The 25,116-nt window shown below is 43.8% G+C and overlaps 1 protein-coding gene across 8 annotated transcripts in view; it reads left to right on the top strand.

Moving 5' to 3' along the window:
• Nucleotides 1-25,116, top strand: part of PBX1 (PBX homeobox 1) — a 301,843-nt gene that overhangs the window by 205,526 nt on the left and 71,201 nt on the right. For all 8 annotated transcript variants that reach the window (XM_080921774.1, XM_080921772.1, XM_080921776.1 and 5 more), the window contains exons 3-4: nucleotides 10,998-11,242; nucleotides 17,147-17,337. In XM_080921774.1, the coding sequence (XP_080777900.1) occupies nucleotides 10,998-11,242; nucleotides 17,147-17,337 (436 nt within the window). The remainder of the gene's footprint in view (nucleotides 1-10,997; nucleotides 11,243-17,146; nucleotides 17,338-25,116) is intronic.

The raw sequence follows: 25,116 nt of genomic DNA on the forward strand, positions 1-25,116 counted from the left end.
TAACACAACCAGGGTCCCTCAGTTCTTGTCTCTTTCTCTCTGTCTCTCTCTGAATCTCTGTCTCTGTCTCTCTCTCTCTCTCTCTCTCTCTCTCTCTCTCTCTCTCTCCCCGTGTGTGTGTGTGTGTGTGTGTGTGTGTGTGTGTGTGTGTGTGTGTGTGTGTTGAGACTCTAGTCAGCTTTCAGTGTTCCTAGCTGATTTTTGATCCTCAGTGACTGGTGGATTCTTGAGAATGCTGGGAAGTCCTGAGAAGTAGGAAAAGCCTCCTGTTTGTCTCTGTGCTGCTGTGTTCTGTCTCCTTTATATGGAGGATGGCACAGCATGGTGACTTATTAGCAATAAAGGTCAGGAAGCAGGTGGTTATTGAGATGGGTTAAGGACTGTACCCACTGTCTCCTTGGGATACCTGTCTTGGCATGACAGGTGTATGCCGGTTTAGAAAACGGAAGGTTAATGTATCTGTGCACAAACCCAGTGTGCTTAGCTGGGTCATGTGTGAATATCTTAACGAATAGCAGCTCTTCCTTCTGTAAGTAGAGCAGCCTGGGACTTCCCTCCCTGTCTTCTGTACCCGACCGGTTCTGCCGGCAGCTGTGGCTCCAAACCTCATTTTACTGTTGTGTCGGGAAGCATCAGCTGCATATTTGTAGGTAGGTTTCCAGCTCTTGTCTAAATTAATGTTAGAACTTTCCCCTCCCATTGGTGCATCTCTTCTGTTTGCCTGCAGCTTTATGGTCAGTTGAGTTTAACTTTCCACCGAGCATGGCATTATCATGCCTTTGTCTTGGAGGAAGCAGGACACGCTTAGCAGTTTATGTGCACACCCTCCTGGCCAAGGACAATGACTCTCTAAGACCACTTAGTATGATCACCTGGTAACATCTGCTTCCCAGGCTCACTTACCAAGACTTATGGCTTCTCCAACCTCCACTCGTGGCTCTGGGGGAATCCAGGAGAGGCCTCCTAGCAGTCCAGTCCCTTTCTGTCTGTTGGAGAAGCTCTTTTGGCACTGCTTGGCTATTGCTGTGAGCTGCCCCCAAATCTTCCTCTTTCTAATTTCCTGTAAATCTCTAACCAACACTGCTTTCTAGATTCCTATCCTCTTAACAGTTTGTATCAGCTTGAATTAATTAAGCTGCCAAAAGGAAACAAAACTCTGGAAAATTCCAAAATATTGTTTACACAAAATGCAGCTTTATCATTTTCTTATTCTGCAGAGGCGAGAGCCCAGGCTGATCTCCAAATCCAAGCACATCTATGTCACTTGAATCTAGCCTCCTGGGTTTGACTTCTGGTATCCCTTCCATCTCATGGTATAAGGAAAGGAGAAAGCCACAAGAAGGGTGTTTTTCCTTTTCAGGGAGTTCCTAAAAACTTGCACCCTTCCTTCCTTTTGCCTCTCATTTGTTGGGGCTCTGTCATGTGGCCTGTGGGTTGCATTGAAAGCTACAAAGTTACCTTCTTCCTCCACGCAGCTGTGCAAGCTGAGGAAAAATCAAGTTGTCAGAGTTGAAGCCAGCAGATCAGGCCTTACTCTTACCTCTGTGCCAGCCTTCTGTCTGGTCCCTTTCAAGGTATTTTCCTGCCCAGGTCCTATCAGAACATTAACATCCGCATGCATATTAATGTGGTTGACATGCACATTTACAAAAGATGCTCTGTTGCCCTCGGTGGGGGTTGACGTGAAAATGGATGTCACCGGCTCCAAGAAGTCCTTTCTCTTTGCTTTCTACAAGCAAATTGTGCTCCTCATTTCTCTCCTGCACTTTGGCTTCTGTCCTCTTATTCAGTGAGGCCACAGGTCTGATGGACAGGGAGAGACAGGTGGAAGTATACAGGCCAAGGGCAGAAGGGATGGGGGCAGCTAGAGCACAGCGCCTGTTTCCAGATCCTGACATCAACCCCTTGTCATCCTTGGTCCTTGGTCTTCCCACCTCCCCATGGCTGTTACCTGCAGAGGTTTGCATTTTCATCTTGCTGAAAGGGGAGGGGGTGTTCCTTCAGCAAGTACCACAGCATGTGTGTTGTCTTCTACAACTTCGGCAATTGATACACAGGTTGTATTAGGTTGTCTAAGGCGTTAGCAAATGCCCCTTAGAGTCTGTGAACCTCTCTAGGTCACCCACTGTATTGTAAAGGAAGCTGGCCCCAGATTGCTCGATGGGAGGGAAAAGGGCATGGAAAGATTCATTTGAGAACATGATGCTTTTTATTTTAAATTTCCGGGCTTGGTTATAGATAACTTTAAAGTCCTCTCTCAGCATGCAGGGGGCTCTAGGTACAACCCTCCTAGTCCCACAAAACAAGCAAGTAAGTAACTTAGTGATGATAACACCATTAAGAAAGTTAGGTAGAAAAAAAAATCTCGGCTACTATTTAGTTTGTAAATATGGTCAGGAAAATGTCGTTGGCTCGAGGCTGATATCTGTTATCCTAAGCATTGACATCCATAAGGCGAGACTGCACATGCCCAGCATCAGCAGCTGGTTTTAATGTTTTAAATATGGGGTTTCTCCTCCTAGCAGAGGAGGGTGGGTGTGAGCACTGAATCCTACCCAAATTTCAGACTGAATCCTGCTTTCCTAAACCTCAGGATATGAATAGACTCTTTGCTCTCTTCTAGCTAGAATTTATGTATTTTTAATGGAACTTTGAAAGCAACCACTAAAGGAGAGACTTCCAGGCTAGCTTGTCTGACATAAGGTGAGGTTACTTCCGAGTTGAATGGTTCCCGAGGGTCTCCCAGCCTTTCAGAGTGGCGGAGGCATCCAGCGTAAGCCCTGACAGGCTGGAGGACACAGATGCTTCCTGGCTCAGGGAGAATGCAGTCTGGAGAGTTTATGTAAAAAGCAGACACACCGAACCTAGGTATAGTGGGAGGAGGAGACAGGAGGATAAATACCGGTGGCATTTCCCGCACTCAGTTTAGACCAACCGGCAAGTCTGAAGGCAATAGAGAAACTATCTCAAAAGAAAAACTGATGGATGGTACCCAAGGAACAATACCCAAGGTTGTCCTCTGCTCCTCCTCCTCAAATAAATAAGACACAAAATTTTAAAGCAGTGGGAGTCTTACCTCCTGTACTTAGGAGAATTGTAACCCAGGAGCCTCGGCAACAGGGAAGGGGGAGAAAAAGCAGATGCTCCATTGGAATATATTTTGTGCTCTGAAGAATGACTGGTTTGTATAACATGGTGTTGGCACTGACCAGGGCTTGTTCCATCTCACACGAGTCACATAGGTATGTGTTTGCCCGTGCCCATGTATGCGGGTGCGTTCACTGGCCAGTGCTGGTTCTTTCTTTGTTAGAAATTTGTAACATACAGGAACCAGACACCGGGCTCTAAGTCTATTGTTTCTGGTGCACTTTACCTGAAGGCATGAAGTGCAGGGGAGACTCCTCCTTGTGGGGTAGCTGAGGGTGATGTTGAACTTCTGTTCCTCTAACCTTCACCTCAGGAGTGATATAACAGCTCTAAGCCTCAAAGAAACCCTCCTTGCTCCGAACACTGGATTATTCTTTAGTAAATAATAATCATGTGTTGGGTGAAGAGATAATAAACCTTTAATCCCAGTCCTCAGGAGGCAGGAGGCAGGTCAAGGTCCACCCAGTCTACATAGTGACTTCCAGGACAGCCAGGGCTATTTGTGGTAAATAACAACAGTAATGACCTTATTTTATTCATAGTCAGACAGGTGACACGTTAGTACCTGAAACAGACACAAAGTCACACAGTGAGAGTCTGGAATGTGGGTTAGCATGGAGATATTCCCCATCTATCTCTGTGTACTTTCCTTATGAATTCTATACCATGTTTTAGAGCTGAGTGAAGAGAAGCCTGAATGTACACTTATATTTTCTTGGATATTAGAGTGGGGTTGGGGAATGTATCACACCCTTGCAAGAACATTCTCTCTCTCTCTCTCTCTCTCTCTCTCTCTCTCTCTCTCTCTCTCTCTCTCTAAAGATTTATTTATTATGTAAGTATACTGTCACTGTCTTCAGACACACCAGAAGAGGGCATCAGATCCCATTACAGATGGTTGTGAGCCACCATGCAGTTGCTGAAATTTGAACTCAGGACCTCTGGAAGAGTAATCAGTGCTCTTAACCACTGAGCCATCTCTCCAGCCCTGTTCTGGGCATCTGATGATATAAAGACTTTAATCCACAAAATGTTCTGAGTTTAAGGCAAGAAAGCATTAAGAAAGCCCTCCCGCCTTCAGTAGTGACGTGGTGCAGGAGATGCTGATGTAGAGGGAAGTCTTCCTCTTCATGGAGTACACAGCATCCTCTAACCACTGGTCCACAGTTCCCAAGCTTCTTACTTATAACTAAGTAGGAAATGATTCCCCACATCATGGTTCCCAAGTGCAGTCTAGGCCTTACACACCCTACCCTGGCCCTCTCCCATGTCTCATTCCCTTTCCTCAGATATCTTGAGTCCATGCATCTGAGGGCAGAGGCAGTATGAAGTCATGCCCCAACCCCCAACTTCTGTAGCTTTTCTTGGGACAAAGGGAGTTTCCTGAGCTACAATATAAACTTTAGCTTTGAAGATCTATAAGTCCGTCACCAGGCCACCGGCACCCATCCAGAAATGCAGGCGCGCGTTGCCCAGTGAACTAGCTTTCTTCCTGCCAGCTGGCCCGGGGAGACTCAGTGTACCAGGCAGGGAACGTGTGAATGGGACCCATGCCCGTACATCCCTGGAGAAGTACAAGTCCTGTGACCGGTAGGGCCAAAAGCTAGCCCAGAGAAAAGAAGAGAAAACCTTGTTATATCTCTAGAGAAAATCCCCAAACATAAATGCTTAAAACAGTAAAAATCATCCCAAGAGCACCCTGTTTTTTCGTTTTTATCTCCTGCCTTAAAACTTTACCCGCAGCTCTACATGATGTGGCCCCAGGCCAAGTGGAAAGAAATGAGTGCATTTTCCAGTTCCTGGCTAGAGCACCCTTTGAAAATCAGCGCAGCCATGATACCATAAGAAACACTCCGTAAATATGCTTGCACCGAAACACTTGAAGATCTTACTATCTCCTTGTTAGAAGGAAGTTTACAAGTCCTTTTCCGACATCATAAGCTGTTTATACATACCTGCTTACTAACAAACCAAGAAAAATTCAGCAAGAATTGAAAGACATCTTGTCTTCACACCAAATGCTGACACTTGAGGAGACTTTTGACCCGAATGAAGCCCTATGTGATTTTAACGGGACAATTCTGAGGATCAGAGCGAACCCCAGGTTTACAGATCCTCTGTAGAGGTCATTCTAGGCCAGCAGCCAGGAAGACTCCTGCGTGGTCCTCTAAGGTCTGAGTTCCGTTAGTACTGGGCTCTCTGGAGCCCATCCATCAACCATTGTCTGGCAGCTGCCTGTAATGCTGGTTTGTGAAACTGGGGAAATCAAATGGTTAATCATTTCCATTTACTTGATAGACAACTCTTTAAAATAATTTACCAAGACAGCTTTTCCATCAAACACAGAAGAAGCTTGAGAACTGGGAGGGAAGAATGCCTGTAAGAACAACCCCAAGCTTCCGGCTACCAAGGAAAAGAAGATGCGGGTCCCCACACGGTTAGAAGAACCAGCTCCTAGCATGGTCATTTTCCAGCCGGAGAAGTGACCACCAGTTTGTCCTTGACTGGTTCTCCCTCCCACGGAGATCAATGCCCTAATGTCAGCATAGTGTGGTTTGTTTGGGATGGCCACCTTTGAAAGGCAGATCTGAGTTTTGGGAAATGGGTATGGAAGAGAAGAGAGAGAAAACTCGTTCTTTCTGTACAGCTGAGAACGGGAGGGTGGGGCACATGCCAGGAACCAGCTGCCTGGCCTAGAAGGGTAGCGGGACACGGATGCCTGAGATGCCACAGTCACACACAAGAGCTCTGAAAGGATCAGATACACAACACCTGATCCATGAGGTTGTGCGGGGCCGCCATGTGACCGCCAGCTTCCAAGGAGCTTGTTTAGCGAAGTTATTTTACCTCTACAGAGCCTGTGTTTATCGGATGATGCAATTCAGTGTGCACAAAAGGATCTCAAGGGGTGAACGTTTTCAGTTTCTTAAAGTACAAGGGCAGACTACTCCTGGCTCTCCGGGCTTCAAAGTCCTGCCTGGCTTGGGGTTGGCAGATTGTCTTGGAAAGACAGAACTACTACAATCCTAGAGACTGTAAAATTCAGCTTCTGCCTTGGTGCCTTGAAACTATGAAGAGACTTCCTCAAGCCTTCACCTAAGCCTTGTGTCTGTCCAGTGCTTATTTTCTCCAATTGTCTCTTTATCTTGCTCAGCTGAGCTAGTTTCAAGTTACATTCCATAGCCTGAAACAATGCCCTCTGTTAATATGCCCACATTTGGGAGCTCAAATCCAAGTAGAGCCCAACTCCTCAGCTCCATGGAGATGTTGGCGGCTGTGGGACCCTTCTTTAAACAAGTCCTCGACGGGGAGAGAGTGCCCTCTAGTGGACACCAGTGGGAGCGCCTCCAGAGCAGTGTTGCTCAGCCAAGGACAAAACCATCCTTTGCACAGCCCTCCCACTGGCTCTCTTGAATGTGCCTTTGGGTTTGGTTTGTTTTTCTCCTCGTGTGAAGAAAATAAATAAAGATTGAACAGCAGGAGGCCAGTTGTGAGAACTGCTCCAGCCAGGCTGTGACAATCTCCTTATCTCTGGAGTTTTAGCACAGGATTAACCCCAGGGCAAGTGATAGCAGCAATGTGACTTCTGGTGTCTTCTAAAGGATGTGACAACCTCTGTATAAATCACTTACCTGTCGCCGACTGGTCTCTGTCTTGATTGGAATAGGAGGGGTGATTTGTGGGTAAGAAACTCCTTCTTTAAGAATTATTACCTAACAGGGATAAATACCTTGATGTTATGTACAGCCAGTGGGGCTGTTAGAACCCTGTATTACCAGCATGCACAGGCATAGGGACCCTTTAAAGCCCAGTTTTTGGGAAAGCTGTTGGGCAGGAGAGGGAAAGGGGGGAGGGAAGGGGTGCCGGCCACCCATCAGTGAGGCGGGAACCTGATCATATGTGATGGTTGCTGGATTAGGTAACAGCTCGGCTGGTTGAAATTGGATCTTGGAGGACGAGTTAACATCTCTGGTGTCCCAGTGAAGGGTTCATGGTGTTGGAGAGATAAAAGAGAGCTTTTAAATAAGCATTTTGTCTTCAGCTCTCCAGAGTACTGACTTCAAGCCATAAATAGGAAACCACATCACTTTTTTCTTTAATGCTGGTGAGATTTTTTTTTTTTTAACTGACTAGCTGAACAGTTTCCAGATCAGTGAATTCAAATACCTTTTTTTGTTGTTGTTGTTACTAGTACCTTGAAATCTTGTCCTAGGAAAAAATTAGGACCTGCAGGATTAAGATTCCCTGCATTCTCCAAACATGCAGGTGCACCCCCAGACCTGCAGAACAATCACCTCCTGTGTGCTAGAGCAGAGCGCAGTGAAGTGTTCCCTCTTTGCATCTAGTTCTCGCACATTTTCCAGGGTAGTCTTCCATGAGTGGAGTATGATTTAATTGGTGCATTGTGTGGGGTGTGAGGGGAGTCCTTCTGGGCTTCTTTTTCTTCTGCATCTTTCCATTCAATCATTTTAGTTTTTACATTTCTATAAAACAATTGTAACAAGTCTTACCAAACCCAATTTCCTATGAATGAGTATTTAAAGCATTTGCCAATGGAAAAAGTCAAGCACCTTTATTGTTGCCCATCCTGCTGCTACGTCCCACCCCAGGAATCAATGCATCCCAATGCACTGTCTGAGGAAACTTCCAGTCTCGGTAGGTAAGGCCTGCCTGTTGTACAATAGGCCACTATTATCCACTGCATTCCCCTGAATCATCCTCAGAGAGATCCTCGCCTTATTGAAAATATTAAAACTATCAAGGACAAGCAAAATATTCATTAGGCTGGGCAGAGTTTATAAAGAGGGACTTGGTTATTTGAAAGCACTGAGGCAGAGACATAACTGAAAGCTAGAGGGGTAGGAAGAGAGAATATTCTTAGGAAATATCAGGCTTATAGGCACCAGCCCTATGAACCTCTGCATGGTCACTTTCCTGATCCGTGATCTCCAAGTACCAGTTGCTCTACCTTTTTCTTCCTCACGATTGGTTTTACTAGAGCTGGGAGTTTATAAGGCCATCTTTGGCACCTGTTTTACTAGAGGAAAGGAGTACCTAACATTTCTTTGGGCAGAGAGAGTCTGGCAGGGCAGGTGTCGACTGATGGGTAGCACATTCCTTTTGACTGTGCTGCCTTGGGCAAGGGTGAGAAAAGGATGATGTCATGCTTCAGTGATGGGTCATGTGCAAGGGCCCTAGGCTGCAGAGTCACCAGGAGATACCTTTGGATGTATTACTCTCTTAATTTTATCTGAGGGAGTTTGATTTCATAGGGAGTTATACTCCAGAAGAAAGTATACTGGATCTCTGAGTAAGAAGACTGGACTTAGAGATTGGTACAGTGGGGCATGTTTGTAATCCTAGCATACAGTGGAGGCAAGGCACAGGCAGTGTGAGCTTGAGGCCAGCATGGATATGTATAGTAAGACTTTATTGAATGAACAAATGAATACATGAATGAATGAAATGCAGATTTTAATATTACCTCAGAACAATATTAGATTGGTTATCTTAAATAATCAGTTTAAAACAATGTATTCATTTTGAATAGCTCAGAGGTAATTTCTCTTTTGAAATTTGTGAAGAGCTCATATATATATATATATATATATATATATATATATATATATATATATATATATATATATAGTGGTTAAAATTCACCAAGAAAAGAGACATGCCTGTGGACTTTGAGGTCCAGTGTGTAGAAGATTGGATGTTCAGTGTCTTCAGAGTCTGGCGTGCATGGCATGCAGGAAGTAGTGTCCCCAACTGGTCCCTATCTTAAGGAGCCTTCGTTGGTGCTTTGTTCGTTGGAGGGTTTTGTAGATCTGAGTAAAACTGTTCAACATAGAGAAAAACATGGCTCTCTTTCCATAGTCACTCAAAGGGCTGTCTCTGTGGAAAGTTTTGAATCTCCTAGAATAGATTTCATTGAAGGGGACATTCCAAATAAACTACTGCAATCATTCCACCTTGTAGCTATCCCCACTGTATCAACTTGGTTTGTACGAGGAAGAACTTTGGGTGTGACAGGAAAAAAAAACAATGGATACCCAGGTGTCATGGTGTTCATGTAGATAGATTTATTTTCTCATCTATAAATTTCCTTCTTTCCCTTCTGTCTTCATCAGGCAGTACCTTTGATAACCTTTACAACCAACTTTTGACATCCCTCCTATGTTATAAGAAAGCCACGCTGTAATCTTTCTTCTGGACCAGGACCTGGGATTTCCTTCAGAATGTAGTGACAAAGATGCTATGTGTTGGGAGCCAGGAACATGTGGGCACAGCCAGAAGGGATACTGGCATTAGCTGAGAGGGTTTGGCCTCATCTTCATCCCCTTATGCTGAGCTCATTCCTACCTTCCCCACCACAGTCCCTGGAGTAGGGAGGGCTGTCCAGAAGACAGCTAGCTCTGGTCTGTTCTCTTTGTACCCTAAACAGCTCTTGACTCTCACAGTTCTTGCCCATCCACTAGGACATAGACCCATCTCCTCCATTCTTGTCTTTCCCTCCTCTTCTGTTCTCAGAAATTTCTGCCTTTTGTTGTTTGTTTTTGTTTGTTTGTTTGTTTCCAACATTGAAAATGGTCTTCTTGTTCTCTTTCAACAAAGACTTGGTAGCTGATGTCACCCCTGGATGTAGTTGAGTGGTTTGTGTGCAGGAGGCACAGAGGCATCTCTCTTGTGAGGCAGTCTGTATTTCATCTCTTTCAGTTCAAGTCGCCCCACCCACAAAGTTGTGGTGCTTCCCTAAAAAGTAGCCCAATTTTGCTCTGAAACTTTGTTCTACCAGAACTCAGGGCTGGGCAAATCCATGAAAACATCTTCTTGCAAAGACCACACCCTCACTTTGCACAGGACAGAACTCTTATCACCCACCGTAGATGTTGCTCAGTTCTAAAAGCAGCATATCCTATGCCAGGGTTCATTTGTCTTTGTGCTTTTCTACACTACTTTTTTATCTAGTCTAGGAAAAAAATCTTTCCAGATTTAATTCCACAGACTGGATTTACTTTGCTGAAGTTATTTTGGAAATGACAATGCTGGTTAATTCATTATTGCAATGAGAGTTAACAGTAAAAGCCACAAACAGAAATCTAAAGTAATAAATGACTTAATTTTTTTTGCTTGAAACCTGGTAGTTTGAAGATTAAAGTTTGAAAAAATCACATTTTGTTAAAATTAATATTTGTGGTCCTATATTGATTGTAGTAAAATACATATAATGGGAATTTTGTCAATTTTGTAGTGTGCAGATTACTGGCATTAACTAAGTTGTCTTTCCATCTCTCCATCTCTTTAGGAGGTGGGCAGAGACAAGGCCTAAATGGCTCAGGCTGACATGTAACACATTCATAAGCAAACACACACACACACACACACACACACACACACACACACACACTCACACATGCACATGAACCCAGACACACAATGATGACCTTGAACTTCTGACCTTCCTGGAATCACTAAGAACTGGGATTATAGGTGTGACCCACAGTGCCTGACTTCCAGAAACTTTTTTCATCTTCCCCAAGAGAAACCCTACATGTAACAAACACACTCACTACCCCTGCCTCTTCTCCTGGTCCCAACCCCACTGTTCTATTCTAGGCATCTCATATAAGTAGTTTCTTTGGAGCAAAGCAGGTATCTCCTTCCACATTCCCATCTTCCCAGTTGATGTCCTGCCCGTCCTCTGTTCTCCACATGCCATGTGACACTTGATCCGGAACCTGGCTTAACTGAAGGACACAATTGGGTTCTTGTATTTTGTGTTTGGTAAATGATTCCCCTGAGTTGCTCCTGTTAATCCTTTCTTTTCCCTTTGTCTTTCTCTGTAGTTTTGAGTATTCGGGGAGCCCAAGAAGAGGAGCCTACAGACCCCCAGCTCATGCGACTGGACAACATGCTGCTAGCAGAAGGCGTGGCGGGGCCTGAGAAGGGCGGAGGCTCTGCAGCGGCTGCGGCGGCAGCGGCGGCTTCTGGGGGTGCGGGCTCAGACAACTCAGTGGAGCATTCCGATTACAGAGCCAAACTCTCGCAGATCAGACAAATCTACCATACAGAACTGGAGAAGTATGAGCAGGTAAGCACACCCATACAAACTGGGCATCGGGTGTCTACTGGCCAAGGAAGGGCAAAACCAAACCACAGCCTCACAGCCTATGAACGTGCCTTGGTTGGGCCTTTTCCATATGTAAGGGCTTAATCGGCTTAGAGTCTTGATTCCCTTCAAGACCCTGATCTCAGCTATTGAAAGCCTAGGCCTTACATGGCACAAGATACCAAAAAACATGTCATTGTAAATGATGATTGTAAGAAATATGAATGATCAATGTAAGGAATATCCTGTGCTGGGAACTCAAGAACATTTGTACAATGTAGAATGGGCTTGGGCTCTCCCTAGAGCACACAGACTATTGTCAAGAGTTGCAGCCAGATTACAGGGATTGATGGCATCCTTTGGCTGCTGCTTGCTGTTCAGTTAGAGAGCATCACTCTTTTGAATGCTCAGAGAATTCCAGGGAAAGGGACACTTGAACCTGACCTTTCTGTGCTGGGGGTTAGCTGAGTCAAACATGCCCTCTTCTTTATGTGTGATATGTGGTCTAATGCACGGTCCTCCACAGAGATAGTAGGTTATCTATGGAGATACTCTAGAGCCACACCATCCTCAAGTCCAGTTCTAGCTCTGCTGAGAGTGTCAGGGACGCACATGCCGTACCCCAAAGGAGTAGGTATTTGATAGAAAACTGTAGATTCATGAAGGGTGTTAGAAGTCCTCTTGAAAGAACAGGGTTGCTTTAAGACACGAAGCAGAGTAAAGAAATGAGGTGCCGTATGATGACAGAGCTACCATGTTAGGGAAAGCCCACCTGACCCCCGTACACTGGGGTTCCTAAATCAGTAGCATCTCTTCAGCCATTGTGAAGAGCAGTGCTATATTGGGAGCCCTTTAACACTCAGCTTTTCTCCACTTACTTAACAGATAAATACATTTCTCGTCACCGTTGGATTGGATGCTGAACTCCGGCTCTATATGCATGTCTTGAATTATATTTTCATTTACTATTTTTGTGGGCCAAAAATGAAAGGGAGGGGTAGTCTACATATGATTGCCTAGTTAGCTGACAAATGTGAACGTAATAGAAAATTTAAATTTTAAAATAGAAATGGGCATTTTAAAATTTAAAGTGGAGAAAGTTTCATGATTGCACTCCTGTCCACCTTGGGAATGGATCCCCGCAGAATCCTGTCTCTTCTGCAGGAGGAAATGCTGTGTCTCCTTAAGTTAGGCACAGTGAAATTCAACCACCAAAGTACAGTGGGAGCTGACGGAAGGAAAAAATAAGAGTCAACGTGTTAAGAACTACGAGAACATTACCCTGTACATTCTTGGGAAAGAACACGTTCTTGATAGATTCTTGGCTTCTAGAGACTTGTCTCAGGTCCCAGGAGAGTCTGGGATAAGTTGGCCTGCCTGCCAATGGTGCGTCTCTCCATCCACATCATCCCGAACCTGGACTCGGCACTAACTCAGTGCGGTGGCTTTACAAGATGAGTGTGCAGACTATTCTTGTAAAGATCTCTGGACGGTCTCTTGGTTGATCTCTTCTGCACTACTCTTACTCCACCTTCTCCAGGGAGCGTGGCTTCTTTTCAGCAATCTGCCTAGACCTGACATCTTGGGTAACTCATGCAAGTTAAGCAAGGCCTGAAGGGAACGTGGAATAAACCACCTTCCTCCAGTCATACAACTGCAATGTGTGTTAGGCTTAGAGGTGTTGAAGGCTGGCTTCGTTGTTAGCTTGGGATGTAGATAGCACAGAACTGATTTCTCCATTGAGACTCCCTTCTCTCTCTCTCCCATCTCCATGCAAAATTCAGCCACTCAGGCAGTAGTAGCCCATTTCAATAACATACTCATTGAGTAGCCCATTTCAATAACATACTCATTGTCGGAAAACCTCTGGGCCAACGCAATTGCATTTGATTTTCAAGTCATTTTGATGTTGGATGCCCAGAACTGTTTAAGGCAGGTGAAGAAGGTGAGGTGAAAGGTGTAAGCATGATGCTGAGGTCACACATCCAGTGAGGAATAGCGGATTTCATAGAGTTCTGTTGTGACCCTTAGGCCAGGCGCACTTGTTAAAATAAGGTCTGCCTCCATTTCATAAACACAAGGTAGGGACACTGGTCAACACTGAATAAGAAGCCTGTTATGTTATCTCCCTGGACTGGATGCTGACATTAAGCTAAGTGACAAAAATGTTCTCTCTAGAAATTTGTCATGGATTCCCGCCTATTCTAATTCATCTAAATCATAAAGATGTTGGAAGTGAGGAACTTAGGGAAAACCCCTCGAGTACACAGCAGATTATGCAAATGTAGCAGTGGCCAACTTGTCTTGTGTATTTATTAGGTTTGGGAAGGAGAGTGTCATGTCTCCTTATTTATGTGGACAGTCTTGGGGGGTAAGAAGTGAATTCTGCTTAACGCATTCTGGATGCTTAATAATTTATTAAAATTAGTTTGTTAATTATAATAAATAGCAGCTTGCACTTCGATGGTGCTGTTAACCTTTTCGCTGGTGTGTGTGAGAGATCTATCTTCTCTATCCTTCTGTAGCACTTCCTCATGGGGGCTTCGTTAGAAGTAGGGCACCTCACTCGAGAATGTCATCTTCCGTGTTAATAGTTACCTGTCGGTTCTACCTCTTCTGAACTTTCTATACTGAAAACACATAACCACACGATAATTAACTTCTAACTCATCCCTCCAAATAGACCCATCTGAACAAGTTACTATTTTTCCCCAAAGTTATTAAATAAACTTCTAGAAACTTTTATCACTATTAAATGACATTAATAAAACACTTCTGTAGCAGACAGTGTTGGTGGCTAAGGCTGACATAAGAGCTGCCATACTTGTGTTCTTGTTCCTTTGGGTTCTTCAGTTTTTGTAAAGGATGCCACCGAATGTACTGACTGAGCTACATCTCCAGTGCTAACCTGGGGTAGGAAAACTCAGTTCATAGCAAAAGGGGCTCTCAGATTCTACTTGTCTCTGTGAATGAGTCTGATGCTACGCTTCAGTCAGAAGTCGGGAAGATGAGTTGACATGCAGAATGTTGGCCAAAACCTGCGAGGCTCCCTTCCCTGCATGGGCTTCTTTTTAGTTTGCTGTGTCTCCAGCTACCCCTTGGAAGCTTCTAAGTAGAAGCTCTGCTCCCTAAGGTAGCCTGAGTTCTCCATCACGGTTCCCTTAGTGGTCCACAGCAAAGACCATTGGTTCTTGAGGAGTCTTATTCTAACCTCAAATACATACCTTGCTGGTATGGTACACTGTGAGCACCTGAGACAACAGAAGCGGCCCAGCTTCTAACACTCATGGAGGAGAACTGAGGCGTTGCTACGGGAAGTTCAGATCCTGGAAGACTCTGGATCATTTTGCCCTGTCCATCTAAGAAAGGCTTAGAAATCTTGAATCTCGGCTGTGTGTTCTCCCAGCTGCTGTTTTGTTCTACCTCAGCAGTGGGTAGGACTCCACCGTCTGCTCATTGCAGAGCATAAAAGGCCCCGGAATAAAATGCCCTGACTAAACACCAGATATTGTGAGTATTTTGATTCACTGTAATGGAACACATTATTATTAGCCAGGCACTGTGGCTTACCAGCAGAGAGCTGGTAAATTTGAAAACCCCTCCTAGCCTACAGCTTATGCTCCTGACAGTCCCCTAGAGGTAGGGATGCTGCGGCCCAGCAGATTGCATTGTTTCCTCAGAAAGACAGCTGTGGGCTTGCTCTGAGCCTAGCCCTCTACTCTAATGTCATGGAGCCCTTGGAATCTCTGCTAGCGCACTGCTAGGTTTCACTTCTCTTTCTTTGTGATACAGTTCCAGACCCTAGGTTTGGCTTGAGAATAAGACTATAACAGGCCCATGTTTTTAGGTTTTTTTTTTTAAAAACACTTTTCTGAATGAAGAATGCTATGTTATCTGTGACTCTTTCCTGAGCATGTTCCTGCAGAGTAGAAAAGGAGACATTTATTGTCATATTTTTTTATTCAAACTGAAATGAAGTCTGCAAATGTTTACTCTTGTCAGGATAGTATGGTGGATTTTTAAGTCACCTCTATATTTGTTTACTTTATTTTTTGTATAAATGTTTTGCCTGGATATTTATAAGTACACCACAAAGTATACCAGAAAAGTGTATCAGGGCCTCTGGAGCTGGAGCTACAGATGGTTGTGATCTGCTGTGTGGGTGCTGAGAACAAAACCCATGTCCTCTGCAAGAAGTCCTACAGGCAGTAAACACTGTTAACTTAGGGCCCGGTGAGATGACGCAAAAGCTATCTTCTATGTAATGAAGCCATATTGAAGACATGCATTTGTTGGCCCATATAAGCATTGCACAAATAGTAACTCTGCAAATCTCTGCTGTGCCAGTTAGGTAGCATACTGTCCCCAGTTTACAAAGGGAAAAGAGACACAGATACATTAAAGCACTTTCCCCAACTGCTGCTACTGCCGAAGTCTGCAGGCAGAGACCCAGGCAGCCTGTCACTCCTTCAACTTTCTGATTCATACAAATGATCTTCTTTACCTCTAGGTCCCTCTACACACCAGTACCATTTTGTGTGTTAGAGGGTTGAAGAGTAATTAAATCTCTCAGATAAATAAAATGTGCCTTTTGGTAATGCAAGAATTCGCATCAGTGTTCACCAGAGCAGAGTTCAAAGTAGGCTTCCACTGTGGATTTCAGATGCCACCCTATGGGTGTCTCTGCTCATGTTCCTTTGGTCATCCAAATTCAAAGGATTCTTCAATAAATAGTTCATGTCTGTGGGCTCCTGTTATCGCTACTACATTATTGACACATATGAAGAGCTTTATGCTATAAAAACCCAGTGATGCAATATTGTCAATAATAAACAAGTTTCTGCTCTGTGTATCAAATTCAGTGTCCTTTGAGTCCTAAGTTTGAAGTTCTCAAAGCACCATCTTGCTCTTTTCATTACAAATCTGATACAGTTTACAGCAGTGTTGTGAGTTAATCTGTGAATAGATACTTTTATTGAGTGTTCCCCTAATGAAACTAGACTATGAATGTTAAGAATTAATAACTAAAAGAGAGGGTAGTGGTTTCTCAAAGAGTGAGTTCAGGCTCTGAATTTCTAGGCCCATAATAATAGGAAGCTTTTGGATGCACTTTAGCTCCTTCTTGCCTCCTGTGTACCTTTGGGCAAATCCCCTTTTCCCTTTGGACCATGTTTTTCCCAAATGGAAAAGAAAGACGTGGGAAAGTTAGATTTTCACTTAGACTTCCATGGCTGACTGATAATATACTCCTACAGGAGTGCTTTGTAGACCCTCTAAATCACGCTGGATGCCCTTTTTTATACAGTTCATGACAGTACCCCCTCTGTGTTATAGACAAGGCATAAAAGGGCTTCTTTAGATAAAACTGAAAGCCATGTAATGAGAAATCTCCAGGAAGAGTTACAGAGCTTTTAATTTTTTGATTCCACTTAAACTCTTTGGGCTGTTTATGTATCCAAAATTGGATATTTAGAAGCCCTACCAGATCAGGAATAATGAGAAAGACAGAGAAAGCTCATAATGTATTTGACCCCAGGTCAGTCTGCTCTTAACATAGGGGCAAAGGCAGGGATGGAAGTTAAGTATCTCCCCTTTCAGTGCCATAAAATCATAAGGAAAAACTGATGTTAAAATGATTCAGAATTTTATTTCCTGTTAAGAAGTTGAAGCCAGTGCCAAACGATAGAGCTAGAACTACTGAGGAGAAAAGGATTTTCTACATAATTATTTATTCTAGCTATTACATTTGACAAAATGTCATAAAGTCTTCTAGTTTTCTTCACTTATACCAGCGTGCAGAAGAACACCCCAACTCCATATTGTGGACTCTTTTTTGCCAAGCCATGGATTTCAGTTCATCCCATGTTCACTGTGTTGCCCCTGCAGGCCTGCAATGAATTCACCACCCACGTGATGAACCTCCTTCGAGAGCAAAGCCGGACCAGGCCCATCTCTCCGAAGGAGATCGAGCGGATGGTCAGCATCATTCACCGCAAGTTCAGCTCCATCCAGATGCAGCTGAAGCAGAGCACGTGCGAGGCGGTCATGATCCTGCGCTCCCGGTTTCTGGATGCAAGGTGAGTCCTTTCGATCGTCTGGAAAAGTTGTCAGGTTCTTTAAAGAGAATCTAGCAGGGTCTGGGTTTGTGGTTTGGCTCTTTCCAAAGCTTCAACTCTCCTGCTTTGAATGCTGTGCCATACTCTAGCTTGGGTAAAGATCAAGGGCTGAGAAACACAGACTGGGAGACAGGATAGCCCACTGGTTTCATATAATGCTGGCAGGATACATGGTTGCAGGAGATAACGTTTATTATTCCTGTGGTTCCTCTGGGTGAGCAGCACAGGTAACAGAGAGAGGCCTGGAAGGGGTTGTTGTTGCTGCTGCTGTTGTTCTTGCTACACAGCACTGTTTCCCTGTGTTACAGGGACATATCATAACTATGTATTCAATGATACTTTATTAGCACACCATAGTGACACTTCCTCCAAGAAGGCTTCTTCCTGCTTGAAAGATGGGATCTTTCCTATATAATAGAGATAGAATACCCCATTAAATCCAAGAACTATTTTGTAGTAGATTACCATGCACAATACCGTGGGCCATTTGAGAAGTTCCAAGTTGAGCAGCTCATGCTGCCCTGAGCATCATCGGTCGAGAAGGTGCCTTGATAGAGTCCTACAGCTTGGCTTGATGTTTTCTGTCTGGCTTCAGTGGTACTCATGGCCTCACTTATAAATCTGAAATATTTGTTTGACAAAAAAGTTTGTTCTAGAATGGCCCTTTTAAAAAAAACAAAACAAACAACAACAACAACAAAAAAAACCATGAGAATTTAATGCAAAAGACTTGAGAACCAATTCTTAGTTCTTCTACCCAGTGGATGGGTGAAGTGATTAGAACCTGTGGCTTCTTTTCTCCAGTCTCTGAGATAGTACTAATCAGAGTTTACCTTTACTCTTAGAAGTAGATTTTGATAACTGATCTACAAATATGGCCCATAGTTTAGGTATGCCTTGTAATCCACAGTTCATCTTGAATTGGTCATCCTTCGTGTCTGCGAAATTCTTGGAAATATTCCCAACATAAAGCTTTTCTTATCAAATGTTAGTATGTCATGGTCTGTACACCATTTCATGGTGTATATAGTCTTGTTCCTTTTAAGTCAAACTGAAAGATTCACGGCTCTTCCAGGACTGCTTTCCTCTCTGATGTCATGCATTATTCAGTTCCAATGGCATCCTCTCTCATCACAAGTGGTAGTCTTTAGTGGTCAGTGGACCTATTTAAAACTCCCCAGCGTCTTCTTCCACCTCCCTTTCTTCAGTATGTTTTTGGGTTTCATGAGATACAGAAAGAGAATGCCAGACAGCAAGATAGACCTGGAGGCCAAAAGAATCCTGTAGTCAGAGGAAGGTTAAAAGTGGGGACAGGACAGAAGAGATGGCTCAACAATTAAGATCACAAACTGTCTCAGCAGAAAACCTGAGTTCAGTTCCCAGTAAGAACATAGGGAGCAGCTTGACTGAAGCCGTTCCTTGACCTCCACAGGTACTTAAGTACTGTGGCCATATGTACATACACCCCAAGCAAGCATATATATCAAAAGTAAAAATAAAATTTTATATAAAAGTGAGACAGCTTGCCAATCTGGTTGAAATGTTTTAGGCATTGGCAAAATCGTATCTTCAGCAGGATTCTATTTCTCTTGGCTGGTGGCTTACAGCCAGCCTGGTTTCTTTAAGGCAACCATTCTATACAATGTGAGCGACTGGTGGCTTCTGTCTTGGTCCTTCCTCTAGACTGCAGCCGGCCCTGACTGCATGTGTCGCTTCCATCCCCATGGCAACTCCCTTAATTAAGATGCTGGAGTTGCTATTTACATTGGTGGGTCCTGGATGTGTGTGTGTGTGTGTGTGTGTGTGTGTGTGTGTTTGTGTGTGAAAGAGGGAAAGGGAGAGGTGGAGGGGAGAAAAAAGAGAGAGAGAAGAAAGAAAGAAAATAAAAGAAACATTGGGTCCAGCCTGCTTTTTTAGTCATGGTGGTAGTTGTTCAGCTGGTTGGTGTTTTTGGTTGGTTGTTTTCTTTTTTTTTTTTTTTTCTCTGTTATTGTTTCTCAAGAAAGAGACTGGAGAAATGAAGAGAAGAGAACCATCATGTTTATGGGTCTCTCTCAACATCAGTTGTACTGCACTCAGCTGAAGGTCCGTGGACTAGGGATGTTTCATTCACATTCGTTCCTTCCACTGGCCTCTGCCTAGATGATTCTATTTGGAACCAGAAGGGCAGTCACTCTAAGGCAGGCTCTCTTTCCTACTTGGGTAAGAAGCATTCAAATCACTACACCAGACCCTCATAAGTAGGCAGCCTCTTGTCATTGGCTGTCTCATTTCTTTGTATGGCTATATATGCCAGCAAAACACCAGTCTAAATGCCAGCCCAGGGGGAAGCAAAGCCTGGCTCACAAATAACAACTTGCCCAAACCTCCTGATTAGTGAACTCACCTCCTACTAGTGACTGGACAAGAGACTAGGCCAACCCCAGGGAGAGAGATTCATCATTCACTGTGGATACTCACATCCTATTCTCCCATTCTGTACACCCCAATCCTTAACCACGCATCTGATGGGCAGGGCCTCATCAGAAAAGATTTCATGGAAGGCAAACTAAATACAAAGAGGTCTTGATTTGGTAATGGGATTAGTCTTTGTGATCTAATATGTGTGTAGAAGTAACTGTCACACTCCTTAGTGAAGGGAAATCCTTATATCAGCTTTCAATTGCTGTGTCACAGATTACCACAAATTTAGCAGCTTAAGACGATTCAAGTTGATGCCCTTGCAGTTATGTAGCCTTCAGTTTGGGAACAGCTCTGCTGGGTTCTCAGCAAACGCTACAGCCAAGCTATCTGGAGTCAGTGACCACATCTTAACCTCAGGGGCAAGAAACCCTCTTGTTCCCCACACAACTTACAGAATGTCGGTTTGTGGAGACAAAGTCTTCCCTAGAAGCATTTCAAAATCAGACTGCTTTCTTTCTTTCTGGTGGCCTGCAAGACAAAGTCTTCTGATTAAAACTTTAACCTAATCACAGGGTGAGACCCTGTTGTGGCCACTATCCCAGTCACTTGAAGGAAAAAGTACCATGTATGCCAGGATCGGGGACCTTAGAAACCTGATCCTCTTCTTTTTCTTCATATTTTTTATTAGATACTTCCTGTATTTACATTTGAAATGTTATTCCCTTCACCCACCCCTCTCCCATCCCCTCTCCCTCTCTACTTGATTTTACGAAGGTGCACTGACTCCTAATCACCCTCTCCTACCTCAGTGCCTTGGCATTCCTCTCCATTGAGAAAACACACCCTCACTGAACCAAAGGCCTCTTCTCACATTGATGCCAGACACTGCTGTTCTCCACTGCATATGCAACTGGAGCCATGGGCCTCTCTTACTTCTAAGCTGAGCTCTTGCCCTGGATTTCTCCAATGTAGGTCTCAGCCTTTCTCTGTGCTTTCCGTCGATGTAAGAGTACCAGCAATACTGAACTTAAAATCTCACTCATCCGTTTATCATCTTATACTTTATGCTGTCTGTCTTGGTTATTTTATCAGCCTTACAAATTGTGTCCTCTTAAAGAGAATAAAAGGGAGGGAAAAAATTAAGAATCTAGTGGTTTTGAAGCAAAAGCTTTTAGGATTTTCTTGATGTGCTTCACTGGACTTTGCAAAATATGGATGCTTAGAGGTGTACTCTTGGACTGTGCTCTGGGCCACCAAAGAATAGGATCAAAGCAAAGGAAAAGAGATCAATAAAGTACAGGCAGACTGGTCCTATACTCAGAATTATGTATAGATCTAATTGGTTTCCTGATATTGGACAAAGGTGTTTTAGCTACTAGAAGAGCAAATGTAATATATGAATATGGGTCCTCCCTTCTTCTAGCTCATGATGTCATGGGCACACCTTTCAGATAAGCATAGAACTACATGTTATACTTCAGAATATCCACCTACAAACTCTGTCAATAGGAAAGTGATCCTGGAAGCTGAAGACATCTCTTTTTTTAAAATCACTTTTATTGGATATTCTCTGTATTTACATTTCAAATGTTATCCCCTTTCCCCTACTTCCCTCCCTCCTCCCCCTCCCCTTGCTTCCATAAAGGTGCTCCCACTCCCAACCACCCACTCCCACCTCAGTGCCTTGGCGTTCCCTTACACTGGGAAAGCGAGCTTTTGCTGGACCAAAGGCCTCTCCATCCGATGCAATGCAGACCATCCTCATTCGCCCTTAGCAGCATTACCTAGCCAAGTGCTTGCTATGTGTTAGACACAGATTTCCAAATATGAGTGAGCCATGGACCCTGCCCTTAAAGGGACTTTCTTTTCAGTTTTAGACATGTGTAAGCTGTGGCAAACATTGTGGTAGAGAAAAGGAAGAGACAGAGGAACCTGGGAGCCACCAGGATCTTTGGTTAACGAGAGCATGTATATTGTTGGTGGACCAAATGGTGTAACAGTGTGTAGAGTTAGAGAAATCAGGAGTAGGATGGGCACCTTAGCTGAACCAGGGGGATTTTAAATCCCTCCTTTTAAGTAGCAGAACCTTCAGAGAGGTGTCTAGGGAGTGGTTGTGAGAAAACAGTACACGTGTCACTGGATGCACCTTCTCACTGAAGTCTCAGTGGGCCCCTGTGATCAGAGACAAGATTATCCTCTCAAAGGCTCCATTTTTGTATCTATAAAGTGGAGATGGCTCCTTACATGAGAACGTGTAGGGTTAACATGGAAGACAACATAGTGTCTGACACATAGCACATTATGCTTTTTATATTTAACACCTTTAAAAATTATTGTCTTTAATGCATAAATAAGTATAACTTTTATGACTTTATTATATATTTACATAATAAATATATAATATTATCCATTTTAGAGCTTAGTGGCATGCTTAGCAAGCATGTTGGCTTAAGAAAGTTTCCATAGTGATTCTGATGAGGCTGTTTCTAACTGGAAGAGTCTGAAATGAATCACTGCTGACCTCTCTGTCCCTCCGACTGAGCCAGCACAGCCAGGGGAGGAAATATTGTCTACACCTTACAGAATACTCCCTGGGCATGTTTCTCATTTGAAGATAAACATGGCTGTCTTATGGAAAGTCAGTGGGTTCTGTAGTCATCCGGTGTTTCCAGGGTGTCCTGAGCTGGGCTCTCTTCCATGATGGCTATTTGACTCTAAATTCAGATGTAAAGTTAGAATGCTAATATGTTTTAGGAAGTATTTTGTTAGCTCCGCTAGCCACATTTCGGCTGCATTGTAGCCACAAGTCGCTATGACTACTCCGTTAGACAACACAAACATAGAGTATTCCCTCATCACAAAAACACCACTTGACACCTTTAGTCAGCAGTGCTGTGAAACGTGCTGGCTCATCCAAACCATTCAAAGATAGTGACATCAGGAGTGGAACAAAGGGGTAGATGTGAAAGATCAGCAGTGTGCGGACCTGCTGTGAGGCTATGGTCAGGTGAGGGTAAGTACGCAGCAAGAGGAAATCCGTGCTTCTCATGATCATGGCTCTTTTAGGAAAGGTTAAAAAAGAGGTCTCCCATGGACCCAAACCAGACAGGCTTCTGTCTTTAAAATGCTGTAATATCCACATTTTCTTAGATCAAAAGTCAGGATCCTGGTGGAGAGAAATAGCACAGTGTTTATTAAAAAATGCTTGCTGTTCTTCCATAGGATTGGGTCTCGGCACCACTTCTAGACTTAGAATTTTCTATAACTGTCTATAACAGATCTGGCACACTCCTGTAGCAGTGTATATACAGGGTACACAAACATATGCTGGCAGCCCACCTGTATATTCTACAAATTCCACACTCACACTCATGCAAACGCTCGCGTGCACACACACACACACACACACACACACACACACACACGCATATTTATGTCCACTGTCCATAGTGATCACTGCTCTGATTAGCTGGTGATCACAAACATTAACGTACAAATCAGGAACGCTAAAGCAAGGAAAGCAGTTGTCCAGTTGTCTGAGCTCTCAGCCTTTCCCTCAGATACAAGTTATTTTTCACTACATTTCCTGAAGCTCTGAAAAATCTTGCTCGTGGGATTTTCAGAGATGGATTAAGACAGCTACTGAGTGAAGTGATAAGCGAGCCCATTGGAGTAGATGAGACCACCTAGGGTAGATCACATATCATGGACACCAAGAGAGCCAGCAACAGCTGTCTGCATCATCCCTACACCATCAGCTCGTTCTGGAGAGGTTTCCTTTGAGCTCAACTGGAAGTCTCCCAAAAAATACTCTGTAATGCTAATTGCAAATAACGGACTGAAGGACTGGGAGTTCTCCCAGAGACAGGAACATTTCCTGGTCCAGTTCCCCAGACCCCAAACAACTATCTGTAGGAAACGCAGCAAAAGGTTCTTTGAAGGCAAACCCAGAGGATGCACTGACCATTAGTCAGTCTTCCTCGAATTTCCATTAGGAAGGACTTTTCACGCAAGCCTCCTTTTCCTCTTGGCTTTTAAATCCAATCTGTCCAATTTCCAATGCTGGATGACCCAAAAACTCAGCATGAGAGTGACTTGAGCTTGCCATAGTCTGGACAGATGTGGTTGATACCTGTGGGCAGATGGTGTTCATCCGGTAAAATCGGGTACTTTATTGTGTTAATTAATGCAAGAGGGACCCTGAAAACACAATATTAGCTAAATTTCCAGTCTAGCAAGACCACCGGTGTTTTCTGTTGGCTAAATTTGGAAAGTCTCTATCCTAATATAACCAGAGATGTTCTGAAATTCTTTTCCTTGAGGAATAAATTGGACAAAAAGCAAGGCAGGTAAATGTGCTGTTAGAGGGAATTTAAAAAGGAAGGTTTCACCCATTTCAAGGAGGGAAACCAGGTCTACACAGAGGCCTTCTAACTACCCACAGGCCTTCGCAGTGAGGAAGCAATAAAGTAATTCTCACTTGAGATTTGTTCAATTAGCACTCCTTTCTTTTAAAGGCAGGAAAATGCTTTTATGAAGAGAAAAAAAAATGTTCTTCTTCCTTTTGGCAACCTGTGTATGAGGAAGAATTCTGTGAACTTTTGTTTTACCATTTAGCAGCTTCTCCTGCTTGGAAAAAATGCCCTTTCTCTCTCTGTTTGAGGGAGGTCAGGCACTCAGGATAATTCCTTCCCTCTTGCCCAGATAACTTTTTTAAATGTTGGATGCATTTGTGTGGGGAATAGAATAGAGAGAAAATGATAACTTAGTTTTAACTCAGGGCTAATAGAATCTCTGTGTCACTGCCAGGAGGCAGCTTGTGTAGAAGCAAGACGCTGGGTTGGATGCCAGGCAGACCTGAACTGTCTCCACAGCATACCTGCTGAGTGACTTAGAACGCAGTATTTAATCTGAGAATAGCGCCAGGCTGTGGTGACTTTGGCAGTGGAGGCAGTGGTGATGGCAGGTGCAAGTCTTTAATTCCAACACTTTGGAGGCAGAGGCAGGTGGATCTCCAAGTTCAACGCCACTCTGGTCTACAGACCGAGTTCCAGGATATCCAGGGCTACACCAAAAAAAAAAAAAAAAACCTGTCTTGAAAAACTAAAAAAGCAAGCAAACAAACAAAATGATGTGTGGGTAAGAATAACTCTAGCTGTGTCGTAGGTGGAGTGAACAACTTAAGTTCATGCTCACATAGGAGGGGCCTGAAATACAACCACTGAGTTTGACTCTTGTCTGGTGCTAAATGTTCTACCAAATCCAAGTCCTTCTTGTCCATGGTCCTTGCACACTACCTTAAAGCACTTCACATTCAATTGAAGAAGCTGATGCACA

This window comes from Micromys minutus (assembly GCF_963924665.1).
Source record: "Micromys minutus genome assembly, chromosome: 1".
Taxonomy (NCBI): domain Eukaryota; kingdom Metazoa; phylum Chordata; class Mammalia; order Rodentia; family Muridae; genus Micromys; species Micromys minutus.